Below are 15003 nucleotides of genomic sequence, written 5' to 3' on the forward strand. Positions count from 1 at the left end.
TAAACTGGAAACCACAATTTTCCATTAGACCAATGTAAATAAGTACTTTGAATGACGTGCACTGTGTTTCACTTTTTTCAGTGTACAGTAGCTCCACTCCAAGATCTTGAGCCCACATTTTCAGGATTGCATCATTTACTTTACTGGACTTATAAAGGGCCTCATAGCAGCGTCTTATGAAAAACCTATTACTACATATTTTATTAAGTAATTGTTCAACTGGTAATATTTCCAAATTAAATGTACACTCAGTCTGATTCTGAGTGAAACTTCTAACTTGCAGAAACCTAATAAAATGTGTTTGAGGTAGATTATAGTTTAACTTGAACTGATCAATGACATCATTCTATCACCTTCAAATAAGTCTTTCAAAGTTTTAATACCTGCATTTTCCCACAGAGAAAACCCAGTATCTATCATCCCTGGAGGAAAATCTGTACTTCGTAGTATTGGGCACATTGGTTCTCTTTTTCCATTTTTTTTAATCATATCCCAAACCTTTAAAATAGATTTAATAATCAAATTACCATCTGAAACCTCTGAATCTTTACAAAAGGTGAATTTTGTCCAGCCTGCATGTAGATTTGCAGTGTTTGATGCTGAGAGGTCAGTGTTTGTGTGGTACTGGGCTCTTGCCTCATGAGGCGTGGTGTCAGGGATCTCACGCAGAATAACAACACATCGATTCTGTTTTAGCCGGACCTTCTGTCCACACCAAGACACCTGGATATGTGGCAAGGCTGTCAGCCAATGGGAAAACAGGAGAACATCTCAGAAACAACAACAACCCATATCAATCACACCCAGCAACATACTTAATATGTCATAAGGAAAAATTTAACATTGATTTACTATTACAAATGAACTGACAATACACAGTAAATCTGAATAGGTAGTACTGTAAAAATCTAAATTAGTAATACGAGGTCTGTCCAAAAAGTAACGGACCTTTTTATTTTTTTCAAAAACTATATGGATTTGAATCACGTACGATTACATCAGCCAAACTTGAACCCTCGTGCGCATGCGTGAGTTTTTTCACGCCTGTCGGTTGCGTCATTCGCCTGTGAGCAGGCTTTGAGTGAGCACTGGTCCACCCCTCCCGTCGGAATTCCTTTGTCTGAGAACTTGCTCAGAGACTGACGCTTTGCTTGATCAAACTTTTTTCAGAAACTGTGAGACACATCCAAGTGGACACCATTCGAGAAATTCAGATGGTTTTCGGTGAAAATTTTAACGGCTGATGAGAGATTAAGGAGTGTTACTATCGCTTTAAGGACGGCCCACGGAGCACCGCGCCCCGAGCCGCCGTCGTCAGCCTGTTTCAAGCTGAAAGCTTCCAAATTTAAGGCTCTGTTGACCCAGGACGTCGTGAGAGAGCAGAGAAGTTTCAGAAGAGGTCGGGATCAGCAGTTTATCCGGACATTCCACTGTTAAAGGAGATTTTGTAATGAAAGACGTGCGGACGGATTCGCGCGTCGGCACGCAGCCGCTCATCGCGCGGCGGCACAGGAAAAGACCTCCGTTTTGGAAACCATTCATAAGATTCAGGCGGCTTTCGATGGCTTTCAGTTGAGTGAGTATCCGAGAAATTGTTTAACAGCTGGGCATGTTCCAACTTGTCCTGTAAGGCTTCCAATGGAGGTGTTTCTCTGTGCCGCCGCGCTAATCTGTCCGCACGTCTTTCATTACAAAATCTCCTTTAACAGTGGAATGTCTGGATAAACTGCTGATCCCGACCTCTTCTGAAACTCCTCTGCTCTCTCACGACGTCCTGGGTCAACAGAGCCTTAAATTTGGAAGTTTTCAACTTGAAACAGGCTGGCGACGGCGGCTCGGGACGCGGCGCGCCATCCGGCGCCATGGGCCGTCCTTAAAGCGATAGTAGCACTCCTTAATCTCTCATCAGCCATTAAAATTTTCACCGAAAACCATCTGAATTTCTCGAATGGTGTCCACTTGGATGTGTCTCACAGTTTCTGAAAAAATTTTGATCAAGCAAAGCGTCAGTCTCTGAGCAAGTTCTCAGACAAAGGAATTCCGACGGGAGGGGTGGACCAGTGCTCACTCAAAGCCTGCCCACAGGCGAATGACGCAACCGACAGGTGTGAAAAAACTCACGCATGCGCACAAGGGTTCAAGCTTGGCTGACGTAATCACATGTGATTCAAATCCATATAGTTTTTGAAAAAAATAAAAAGGTCCGTTACTTTTTGGACAGACCTCGTATTTTATTTTATATGTTTTTAAAAGCTGTTTCTATAAAATATCAAGTCCATTTTAAGTCTCAATAGACCAGCAGATGCCCCTTTTAAAATGTAAATCCTTTAGCCAGTTTTAGGTCACCTGCTATCTGAACAACAAACTGCCTGAAAAAAAAAATTAAAATGATTTAAAGCTACAGTGTGTAGGATTTAGGCATGTTTGTTCACAGAAAAGGAATATAGCATTTATAACAATGCCTTCATTAGTGTATTAGTACTAGTATTAGTGTACCTTTAACAATGAATCAATGTGTTTTTGTAAGCTTAGAATGAACCCTTCATAGGCAGCAGGCCCCCTCATGGAGGTCGCCATGTTGACACTGTGGCCCAAACTGAACTTACTCTGTCTTTTGCATTTTGCAGTGCACCCAGAAGACTGAAGAAAAATTAAGGGGAATCACTGGTTGATCCCTTATGCAGTGTGTACTGGCTGCTAGTGCAGGCTAACAAGTTTGAGAATGCCCACTTTTGTGAAATGGAAGCTCATACATTTTGCTTATTAGAAGATAAAGCAAGTGATCTTGAATCCACATCGCTAAGAAACTGAAAACACGAGGGAAACAAAATCATCGCAGTCTGTAACATCACCACTTGATGACATCAAGTCCTACACACTGTAGCTTTAAGCTGACTTAATATCCACTGATGAACTGGAAGCTCTTTTTCCACTTTCCAACTAAATGGCACTCTTGACAACCATAACCTAATTGCTATGAAAATGAGCAATTACCTTATTGGTGTTTTGGCAACATTCCTCTGATTGGGGCATCAAATGCTGTGATTTGAACTAGGGACATGTACTGCAGTGCACACTGCTGGGGTCCTTCACATTATCTCTGTATGTAGTAATAAATATAATACACACAACTGAACCCTCCAACAGATTCACACTAACATTTCAGAATGTCGGTGATGAGATCCAGGTCTGTGCTGAGCAGCTTTACTTGGTCAAGGCTGGCCAGAGCTGTGATGGGAATGTACCGGTTACTGTCCATCTGAGAGACAAGGTACAGGTCGTTGACCAGGTTTTCCCTGTGAATGGTCAGAACAGCTGTGAGAATAGTCCTTAGTCCAAGGATATTTGGACGTGTTAGCAATGACGACTAATATACTCACAGTAATTTACTTGTAACACAAAACCTACTTTGTAGAAGCCACATTGTGTAAACGTGTTGTTTTTACTGTGTAGTTTTTACAGTTCAATATATACAAGATAAATGTTTTTGTTGCAGTTCCTACTTTGTCAAGCAGGATTCCAAAATGGTCCTCAGCTGTTGCTCAACCTCACCTGAAATCAAAGAAAGTCATTAATATATTTGGTCTCATGACCAGATGATACTCAGTTCAAATCCCTGTCACACTGGAAAATCACTCAGGGCACTTGGACAAGGTCCTTCATCACCAAGTTGCTCCCAGTGTACAGTCGAGTGCCTTGCATAGCAGTTTCCTGCCACTGGTGTGTGTGTGTGGGTGTGAAAGTGTGAATGTGATGCATCACTGTAAAGTGCTTTGTGCATGAAAGCGCTACATAAATGCAGTACACTTAACAAAAGCCATTTACAATTGCAAAACCAGACACTCCGATTCCTCCCTCAGCTTCTCAAGCTCTGCAGTCAGTGTGTCTGTTGATTCTGCAAAGTTCACAGCATCATCTGCAAAGTCAAGGCCAGTCAGCCTTTCCACGCTACCTACATCACCGAAGCTGCAGGTTTCCTTAAGTCTACCCAAGACCCAGTCCATGCAAGCATTCAACAGTTTAGGAGCCAGAACATATCCCTGAGGAATGCCTGTATTCACTAGGATCACAGTACTGTCTATAGGCTGGCTATGGTGACCAACAACTTCATGGGGATCCCACAAATTCTCAGTTTGTCCCTGAGAAAAGGCTAGTCAGCCAAATCGTATGCTTTCAGAAAATCAACATAGGCTACAAACAAGCACTGACAATATTTATAACAGTGCATATCAGCATATTAACCTTGTGTAGTAGAGGTTTCATACTAACAAGTCTGCATAAATAATGATTTCTGCAGCTCTGATCATTTCTAATAACAGTATGATCTTATCAGGGCAGCATCATCAGAAGTGTCATGCCAAATTAATATTGTGTAATTAGTGATTAAATTAAAGAATGAAGACAGTGATTGATGCAAGACCAACTGCAATTGTGATTTCAATACATTTCAATAAATAATCACTGATATGGACAGAATTAAAAATGTTTCAGTGCAGGGGCAAAGTGTTCTGATGAACATTTCTGTTAAAGTAGCGATTAAAAGAAGTGAATAACAAAACTGCAGCTCAACTGAAAGAATAAACATATTTTGCAGTGTATTGGTCACACTGAAGTGAATTAAGCTTGTCTAAATTAATTTAACAAGTTGACATAAATATTACTTAAGTTCGGCTCAACCTTATTCGCTTGAGTGTTACCAATCAAAGCACTTCATAGGTTGGTCCAACAATTGTCTTTTCTCTGCAAAGATGAACATGGATGTACCTGAAGCTGCTGAAAAATTTTCAAGTCAGGCAATAGTTACTGAGTTATGTGCACAGGTGAGCCAGGTGAAACACTGTTCCAGAACTTACAGTACTCTTCAAAGAGCCAGCAGCTGATCACAACTTCCACACACATAAAAATAGAAAACTTAAACAAATCACTTCAATTGGTGGCTCCCAAATGAACTAAGCATGTCCAAATTAACTTAACAAATTGTCATAAATATGACATAAGTACAGCTGACTTCATCAAATTCCTTCTTCTATTTCCAGTTGAAGACTTTATGTCGGTCCAACAATTTCCTAGGGAACACAGTGATGATGTGTTTATGTGCAGTTGCAAATATGTCAAACTGCTGCACCTCCAGCTTACCTTCTTGTGTGTTTAAATTATCGTATTCCATCCATGCCAACTGAGCCTGTAGCATGGTGACGTCAGGGACACCCAAGTTAAAGTTACTTTCAACACATATGCCACCATCAGGGTTAAGGTCCGGTCTGGGGAGCGGCTCCTGAAACAAAGAAGCATGTGAAGAGTTCAGATGCAAAACCCAGTAAGTCTTTTTTTTTTATTCAAATGGAGAAAAATGCAGTTGAAAATGGAGATTTAAAGGAAACCCTATGCGGAAATGCACAGACTTTCATCAATAACATGAAAACAGTTTGTTCAAATTCTTTCATATTTTGCACACTGTCCCCTTGACAGCCAAGTACATGTTGGTGTCAACTAAAAATTTATGGTTTTGGAGATACTGGGTTTTGCATTTGAACTCTGTGGTGCTTATTAATAATCCAATAAGGGAAAAAAAAAAAATCCAAGTAAATGTTAACAAACACTGTTGACAACATGCTTGCTCATGGGGTGGCTGAGGTCTAGACCTTATGTATAGCGCTGTGAGGCAACTTATCTTGTGATTTATGTGTGTGTGTACACACATATACATGTTTTCTATACCCGCTTACTCCAATTAAAGGTCATGTGGGTGAGGGATCTATAGCCTATCCCAGCAGTCATACATACATGACTGCTGGCATACACCCTGGACAGGACGCCAGTCTATCGCAGAGCCACATATAGGCAGACAAACACATTCACACGCACACCTGTGGTCAATTTTAAAGTTCCAAATTCACCTAACCTGCGTGTCTTTGGAAGTGTGAGGAAGCCGGAGCATCCAGATGCAAGAAAGGGGATTTAAGTGACTTTGAACGTGGCATGGTTGTTGGTACCAGAAGAGCTGGTCTGAGTATTTTAGAAACTACTAATCTACTGGAATTTTCATGCACAACATCTCTGGGGTTAACAGAGAATGGGCCAAAAAAGGAGAAGTGAGCAGTAGTTGAGTGTACGAAAATGCCTCGTTGATCTCAGAAGTCAGAGAATGGGCAGACTGGTTGAATGGGCAATTGTGTGATGTTATCATGTCAATATGGACCAAAATGTCTGAGGAATGTTTCCAAAACCTTTTTGAATCTATGCCACAAAGAATGAATTCAGTTCTGAAGGCAAAACGGGGTCCAACCCAGTACTAGCACGGTGTACCAAATAAAGTGGCTGGTGTGTGTGTATGTGTGTGTATATATATATATATATATATATGCCTCCATCAGTTGGAGACGACTATGGATGATGCACCCTAATATTGTGTTCTGTTAATGCCTCTGGAACAGCGTCGACTGTGAGGTGGGGTACACTCACTCCTATGGTCAATTTAGAGTCACTAATTCACCTAATCTGCCTTTGGAGGTGGGAGGAAGCTGGAGGATTCAGACAGAAGTACAAACCAGTGTGGATGAGGTGCTGTCTACAAAAACTTTATACAAGGCAAACCAAAGTAGTCACACAAAACTCATGGTTAATGAAAAGTCACCAAACTTTAAACTGTGAAATTAATTTTAAAAAGTTTGAAACTGACTTCCTGCATTGAGGCTGTGACTTTTGTGTGATTACTTTGGTTTGCCCTAAAAAATCCTACCATAACCACCAGCAGTGTCCACCTGAGCACATTATTGGACTGGCCTCAAGCTTGGTTTTAAATAATTTTGCGGCACACAAAATCCAGAGTCATTGCATTCTGTTGTTTATGTGTTCACTGGAACATTTTTGCTAAAGTATTACTGATTTTCTTTTCTTTTTTCTTTTACACAACACCACAAAGGGTCATTTCAAAATGTCGATACATCATTTTTTGTTTGTTTGTCAATTTTTCAGAAAACGTGGATGAAATTAGAACTGGGGGTACAAGAGTAATTTACATCCAAAATTATGTTTTTGGCTTTTACCATAGTAGCACTTCAGTTTTTGAGACTGTTCCCTTACATCCAGTACAAACTTCTATCTATCTTGCAGTTACTTTGGCACCAAAATTAAGAATATCTAACTCACCTTGACAATGTTGGGACAACTCATCATAATTATTAGTTCACTAGTCGGGTACCATCAGTCATTGACTAGTCAATGACTAATCTTTAACCATAAATTAATAAGGTCCAATTTAAACAGTAAAATTAGACAATGCGTTGAATTTAACAACTACTAATTGAAAACATGGCGTTTCTAGAAAATGACTGGATTCTTCATACCTGTGCTACTGATTCTCAGCCTCTTTCCTGGAAATTTAAATTCATCCTGATTTTCTGTAATAGATTCTTTGCTGAAAACATATTGAAACTAAGAGAGTCTTGGAAATTTACTGCTTTTATTTATTTATGTATTAAATTAAAGTAGTCAGGGGAATTGTAAATCAACAGCATTAGAAATGGTTACATTAAACTGTCTATGTAAATTGAACAATGAAAATGTAAAAGTACTTAAAATGCAATTTGAAAGATGTTATTTTTGTTAATGAAGGATACTCATGCTGTCTGAATTACCTGCAGGGGACACGGTGAAGTGGTGGTTAGCACTGTTGCCTCACAGCAAGAAGGTCCTGGGTTCGTTTCCCGCCTGGTCCTTTCTGTGTGTAGTTTACATGTTCTCCCCGTGTTTGTGTGGGTTCCCTCCAGGTGGCTCCCACTTCCAAAGACATGTAGATTAGGTGAACTGGAAACTCTAAATTGTGAGGAACCGTAGCTAAGAGTGTGGTTGTGTTTGTCTATAGTATGTGGCCCTGTGACAGGCTGGTGTCCTGTCCACGTGGTACCCTATGACTGCTGGGATAGGCTCCAGCCCTCCCATGATCCTTAATCGGCGTAAGCGGGTATATAAAATGTATGGGTGTATGTATGAATAACCTGCCTACTTGACTAGAAGAAAAATTAGTTTACTAGACGGGTACAAGCTGGTTGTAGTCGACTAAGTCCTGGTGTCCACACAGCCTTTTTTTTTTTTTTTTTGAGTGACAGCATCTTTTTCAGTTGCTTTTTCACCTCCAGAAAAAGCAGCACACCAGTTACTTTTTTTCAGTGTGCTCTGCTTTTGTAAGTTGAAAATCTTGAACTTTTCAGAAAAGTACTGTGACAATACTTCAGTGCCTTTTCAGGCAACACTTCAGACAGATTGAATCTTGTCACTCCAGCTCTTTCTGTCTGCAGTCAGCACTTAAAATCTATCACAAGAGACAAAAATAAAACTCATCAGTGACAGCAGATTGGACAGATGCTGGTTCTGCTGACTGTCACTGTACACTATAAGGTAGCCAATAGCTGTCTACTGTTGTCCCAGAAGGGTTGTTTTTGTTTTTATTTTATTATTATTTTTAAGAAATAGCTCAGAGGCGATGAGATGAGGTTCTTCTGGGTGCCCTCTCTGTGACTTTCTGCCAGGAAAAAAAAATGCTATATGGGCACAGGGCCTATTATGTTTAGTTGTCCCAACCCTAATGAAGTTTACGGACATCAACCTCATTCATCCAACAGATCCTCTGAATATGTGGAACATATTCAGAACCTAAGTTGAGTCTATAGCTCATCAGCACTCAGTAATTCAGATCTTTTCAGTCGTACCAGCTGTTTGATGCAGTGAGTGAACACTTACAGACTGAGAATATTCGGTGTGCCAGTCCCACACACACGTCCCCTGAGGCATCACGGTACTGTATGGGTAAGCTCCCAGCAGTGCCATCAATGGCTGCAGCTCAGAAACAAAGGCCGGGATGTGCTCTCCGTCACTGTCTACCTCACTTTTCTCCTGGCTGGCCTCAACCTCACACACCCCCTGAGCCCAGCCCTCGCAGTTCTCCTCCAGACCCAGTTTTATCCACGCGCTGGGATATAGGTGGCACATGGACGAGTCTGCATCTTCTCCCAGCAGATCAGACATCATGTTCCTCATCCCACCTTGGCTTTCTCCCTCCTCAGCAACTGCAGAAGGTTCATGACCTGCAAAATGTATTTCGTAAGATGGAGTCGAAGCATAAACATCAACTTGACCCGGGTCCACTTGGATCAAGTTGCAGTTTTCCTGGCAGTCCAACAAATTGGGCACCATGTATGAGTCACACACTGTGATATCACCATGAACCTCAGTGCTGGCAGATGGCACCTCTGCAACTGGAACTCTGTGAGTGTCTGGAGGACTGTGACAGTCTAAAGTGCGGTGCTTATCTTCTGATATGTGCAGTTGATTAAGTTCCTCCATGTGAATTTTATTGGATGAATCTCTAGGTTGAGGAAACTTATCAGTAGCCTCATTCAACAAGCCGAGGTTCATGCTAGGTATGGATACATCTGAAGAAACACTGGAGCTAGAGAGCTGTGATTCAGGTTGTGAGTTCTGTTCTACCGTATCATTAGCTCCATGCTGATGATACACTACTGGCATAAATAAATCCGCAAATCTGTCTTTCGCCGGATTTACCAGTACGTGGCTTGTTTTGGGCAGAGTGAGATTAGGTTCTGAACACAAATATTGATCTCCTTCCTCAAAAGGTGAGCTACAGGATGAGGATGAGGCAAGTGCAGTGAAAGAGGACGTGGCAGAATCCACACTTCCAGCTGGACTGTGACTTGACTGTTCAACGCGGCTCTCAGAGCCCTGAAGAACAGCTTTACTTTGAACAGCTGCACAGTCACTGCAAGTCTCAGAAAACAGGTCACATTTCCCATTCGCAATTATCTTGAAAAGTGTTACATCACCTTTCTCAGATGGCCTGCTGTTGTCTCCCCCCACGAGGACACCCTCAAAAGGTCCACTAAAGCAATCGTTACCAGATACCAGCTCGCCTTGGTTCATTTTACCATCAGCTGTTTCAAGATGTGTGTCGCAGTCGACAATCTTGTGGCCTCTTTCTTCAGTTACAGCAGATGGTACTTCGGTTTCTTGACTTGAGGCCTCAAACCCATTTCCCAGTTGAAACACTGGACCACTATAATTAAAATCCCATTTGTCAGGTGTGACATTTGAGAGATGCTTCAGGCTTGTATGGCAGGATACGATGGATAGTTCTTTAGGTGGCGGTGGCAAGGTGGATTCCAAGAACACCTCAGAAAGATTTGAAGCTGTTGTGCCAGTGAGGACTACATCTTCTTCCTCACCTTGGATTCCACAGCGACCTGATGCCATGACTTCACTCAGCAGGTGTGATTTATCCTGCAAAGGAGAAACCAGGTCCTCCCTGTGCAGCTGTTTGAGGCTGAGGTCAGCCTTTGGAGAAGTGGTGGTCTGGAGAACTGTTATGAGGTCACTTGCCCACAAATGAACATCCATTCTCTGAAGCTTGTCTTCCTCCTGAAAGATGGCCACAGTCTCCTCCGTAGGACTGACGGTGCCCCCATCGAAACACACATTGTCCTGTGCAGCTGATGGTTCCTCATGGAGCTTCAGGTTCTCACCCTCAAGCTTTGTCTCATCACAGGCACTTTCATCCTTGCCTGATGCTATTAAATGTAATTCACTATCTGTCAGTTCATCAGCATCCTTTGTAAGTGTAGAAGAAATCAAGTATTCAGATGAGTCAAGAGGTTTCTCACCATTTATGTGGTTTTTGGACCAGAGTAGTGCTTCAGAGAGACAATCTGCTGTCACTGGATAAGGTGAAGTTGTAGTTTGCTCTTCTGAGAGTGACTCATCTGAATCTGTCCGTGATAAGGAGCTCAGACATGAACCACGTGAGGAGTTATCTGTAACAGCACATGATGGGTAGAGGACTTTATGCACTGCTGTTTGGCTGGAGGCCAGAGACGCCACAACGCACGATGAATCAGCCATATGCATGACAGCTGTTCCAAGTCCAGCTGTTTGGGGTTGGTCGAGGTCATGGTCATCATCGAGGTCATCAATGGAACATATGCTATAGAACCTCTGGGTTTTTGCACCAAAACAGTGCCCTGGAGATGCCTTGATGGCACAGAGTTCATTGCCACCCTCATACTTGTTCTTGGTACTTGGGGCATCCCGCTGCATTCTTTGTCCTACATTGATCATCAGGGTCTGGCTATTTGACTCCGTTTTGCCATTGGAGTCCATAAAGGGTGTCCTGGCAAGACATGGCTGCCAGTTTTCTGACTCATCCTGGTTCTGGCTGCCTGGGAGATGGTCAAACCATGAAGAACTGAGAGCAGCAAGCTCCTTAGCTGTCTGTTTGACTGGTCGATCAGTGGGCACCTCCGTATCACAGACCCCCTCACAGCTGGTCCTGGCTTTGGGATTTTGTGTAAATTCTGTGTCCATGTTTGAATGGACCTCTCTGTTGGATGTGAAAATAAAAGCCTCGTCCTCCTTGCATTTGTTCACTACTTTATTATTCTTCTCCTTCAGTGAAGTGACAGCAGGCTCAGTCCAAACTTTGTCACAGTAAATTAGCTCTGCGTTATCATCATCATCCGGAGGTTTCCACCGAATCAAGTCATCTGGCAAACACGTCTCGTCAGCCTCTAGGGACGCATGCTGAACTACACCCGAAACATGGTACCTGACCTGTTCAGTCGTGTCAGTTGTCCCGTTATGGAGTAGGGGCTGTAAAAGGCTGCTGGTCTCACTCTGCACGCTGGGCCTGCGCTCCTTACTAAAGCAACAGCCCATCTTCTTCTTTGGCCTGGAATAAAACACCACACTACTGCAGCCAAGTGTCTACACACCATGAGACAAAATCATGGCCAGCTCATGATCAGTCGGCCACATGCAGAAAAAGACCCTCGACTCCCTCGTGCGTTGTCCCCTCCCTTGCTCAAAATAGCATATGCGAAGGAGCTCACATGTTCCTGCCACTCAGCGAGCAGAGGGGTCCACACTACTTGATGTGTTTCAGTGTATGAGGAAGTCCTAGTTAGGCTAAAGTTTGAAAGAGGTTATCACATGACTCAGCAGTCACCAATCATGGAGCAGTTTTGCAGTCATATCCTCACCCCTCCCTCCAAAAAACATTCCCCTTTCCACTCACTTCTCTTCATCCCACACCTTTCTCTTTCACTTAGACCAGTTTTGCCTTCATTCATTGATTCATTCCCAATCCAGCCACCATCATTTTGCTCACACGTGCCCCAACAATCAGTGACAAAAAAGGCTTAAGACATGATGTATTCACCTTCAAATATATATATATATATATTAAGGGTGGGCAAACATAAAAAATCTTAATCGCATTAACTCAATGACTTTCTGTGATTAATCGCATGGTATATGTGAAACCCAAAAATGAATTCAAAAGCCACTTAAAAGCACAGTTTTATTTGAAAATGTAAATTTCAACTGAAACACACTAATGAAATCAAATATAAAACCACTGGCAGGTCATTAGTTATCCTGTTTCATATCAAAATAACAATATTCATGTCCATGACTAAATGTACTAAAACAAATACCTCACAATTGTACACATACCACAATTTGATATGTGTACAATTGTGATGTATTTGTTTTAGTATATTTAGATTTTGTTGTGATTTGCCACTTTATAAGCACATTAAACTGAATTGAAATTTTATTGAGTCTTAAAGTAAATAAATATGAATTTGGTCACTGGATCCTTAAACTTTGTACATAATGAACTCTACATGGTGAATCCTTGATCTCTGGACATAAATAGGAATAAACAAAATCTGTAGTTTTTGTCAAAAGCATTTCCTTTCAGACATTATTGGCATGAATGTGTTTCCATACATCTGAGCTGAGCTCTTACAGCTGCTGTGCTTCACTTCAGGATGTAATTTGAAAACACAGCAAGTTTCATTTTGGGAGGAAAAAAAACGGTTTAGTCGATTGTAGATTCTTGTCTGTATTACAACGTTTGGAAAGAGGTGTCATTTTATTTAAAGCGGCGATTCATTTTGAAGTTATTAATTCCGACCGGACTGTCTCAGCCGCGCAGCGTTTCGAGCTGTGTGAACGGAACGGAGGACAATTCTCGTTTCTTGACAGCAACAAGACAAGCGTCCCAGTTAGTGACTTTAATCCACACAAAAGTGACTGACGATATTTTAATGGCTTTGCGAGGGGTTAAGAAGCGGCTTGCCGTTTCTGAAGAGCAGTGAATCAAAGAACCAACGAGCTACTGGATCGAAGCATTGCTTCAATGGTTCATGGTTTCAAAGTGGAGCCGCGCTGCAGAAATAGATTATTACAGACCAAACCCTGAATATCCGACTTTATTTGTACGTCCGTATGACTCTGAAACTCGGAAAAATCCGTATCATTTACGGACTATAGGTTGACATGAAAACCACCGAAAAGCTGTGTTCACCACGGGGACACGTTCGGCTATTCCGAGATTATTCAAGATTTTTTTTTTTTTTTACCGATGACGAACGATGCGTAAAAGATCCGGGCCTGATCCTGTAGAACTTTGTACCGAAAATGTCCATTCAAAAGTTCGGCGTCTTTCTGCGTTTTGTTTTGTTGTGCATTGCATAGCCTGTACTTTTCTCGATCCTCGTGTCGTTTCTGTGTGAACTCAGCTATCAGCAGGAAGCAGCAGCATAAGCTCGCCCCCGACTGACGCTTTCAAAATAAAAGGCTACGAGCAACAGTCATAAAAGGCCAAAAAAAAAAAAAAAAAAAAAAAAACCCGCAGCGTTAAGGGGAGGAACAAAATTGTCGGCGATAATGACCTCAATAATTAACGCAACGTTAGCACGTTAACGTTGCCCAGCCCTAAAATATATATATATATATATATATATATATATATATATATATATATATATATATATATATATATATATATATATATATATATATATATATATATATGTATGTATGGGTGTATGTATGGGTGTGTGTGTTCCAAACCTCATTTTAAAATAATAATAATACGTTTAGAGATTTATAATAATAATTATTATATAATTAATTATTATGGGTGGTATGTGACATAAAAAGACAGTTACCAGCCACCTGATTTTTTTTTTTATTTTTTTTTTTTTTGGAGAAGACCACCTAAAATTCTTTAAAGATGAAGAGTGGTTACATGTTTTACTTCTTTGTATTTATTTCTACAGTAAATGCAGTGTTTTAATGATTATATTACAGAATAAATGGGCTTAGAACTGTCACATAGAAGTGCATATATCCAAGTCTGAGTATTACCTGCATCTGTGAATCTTCTGGTTCCATGAAGTCATTTGAGTTAAACTTTTGGGAAGCTCAGTTTGGACGAGTGCTGATCTTGTTCATGGCCACCAGAGCCATGGACATGTTTTGAGCTGGTAAAAACAATATCACAATTAGATTGCTGAGTATGAACAAAACCATTTCTTCCACACTTATTTGAGGAAAAAAATGCAATTTAAATGGTCAAATATTGAGTTGGAATCTCATAACTAATACCCAGTGTTTATCTAACTGATCCACAGTTTTACAATAAAATGCAATTTAATTACATGTAATTCAATTATTCAGTTAATAATTTAGTTTTGAATGTATATATACAACCCCAATTCCAATGAAGTTGGGACGTTGTGTAAAATGTAAATAAAAACAGAATACAATGATTTGCAAATCCTCTTCAACCTATATTCAATTGAATACACCACAAAGACAAAGATATTTAATATTCAAACTGATAAACTTTATTGTTTTGTGCAAATATTTGCTCATTTTGAAATGGATGCCTGCAAGACGTTTCAAAAAAGCTGGGACAGTGGTATGTTTACCACTGTGTTACATCACCTTTCCTTCTAACAACACTCAATAAGTGTTTGGGAACTGAGGACACTAATTGTTGAAGCTTTGTAGGTGGAATTCTTTCTCATTCTTGCTTGATGTATGACTTCAGTTGTTCAACATTCTGGGGTCTCTTTTGTTGTATTTTGCGTTTCATAATGTGCCACACGTTTTCAATGGGTGACAGGTCTGGACTGCAGG

The 15003-nt window shown here is 40.9% G+C and overlaps 1 protein-coding gene across 1 annotated transcript in view; it reads right to left on the minus strand.

The window, feature by feature from the left end:
* LOC117512111 overlaps positions 1–11724 on the minus strand; it is a 46896-nt gene extending 35172 nt beyond the window's left edge. The window contains exons 1-5 of the mRNA XM_034172442.1: positions 8740–11724; positions 5137–5275; positions 3504–3552; positions 3160–3296; positions 637–740 (exon numbers count right to left, since the gene is read on the minus strand). Of these exons, the coding sequence (XP_034028333.1) occupies positions 637–740; positions 3160–3296; positions 3504–3552; positions 5137–5275; positions 8740–11724 (3414 nt within the window). The remainder of the gene's footprint in view (positions 1–636; positions 741–3159; positions 3297–3503; positions 3553–5136; positions 5276–8739) is intronic.
* Positions 11725–15003: the final 3279 nt, after the last annotated feature.

Source organism: Thalassophryne amazonica, chromosome 1, assembly GCF_902500255.1.
Source record: "Thalassophryne amazonica chromosome 1, fThaAma1.1, whole genome shotgun sequence".
Classification (NCBI taxonomy): Eukaryota; Metazoa; Chordata; class Actinopteri; order Batrachoidiformes; family Batrachoididae; genus Thalassophryne; species Thalassophryne amazonica.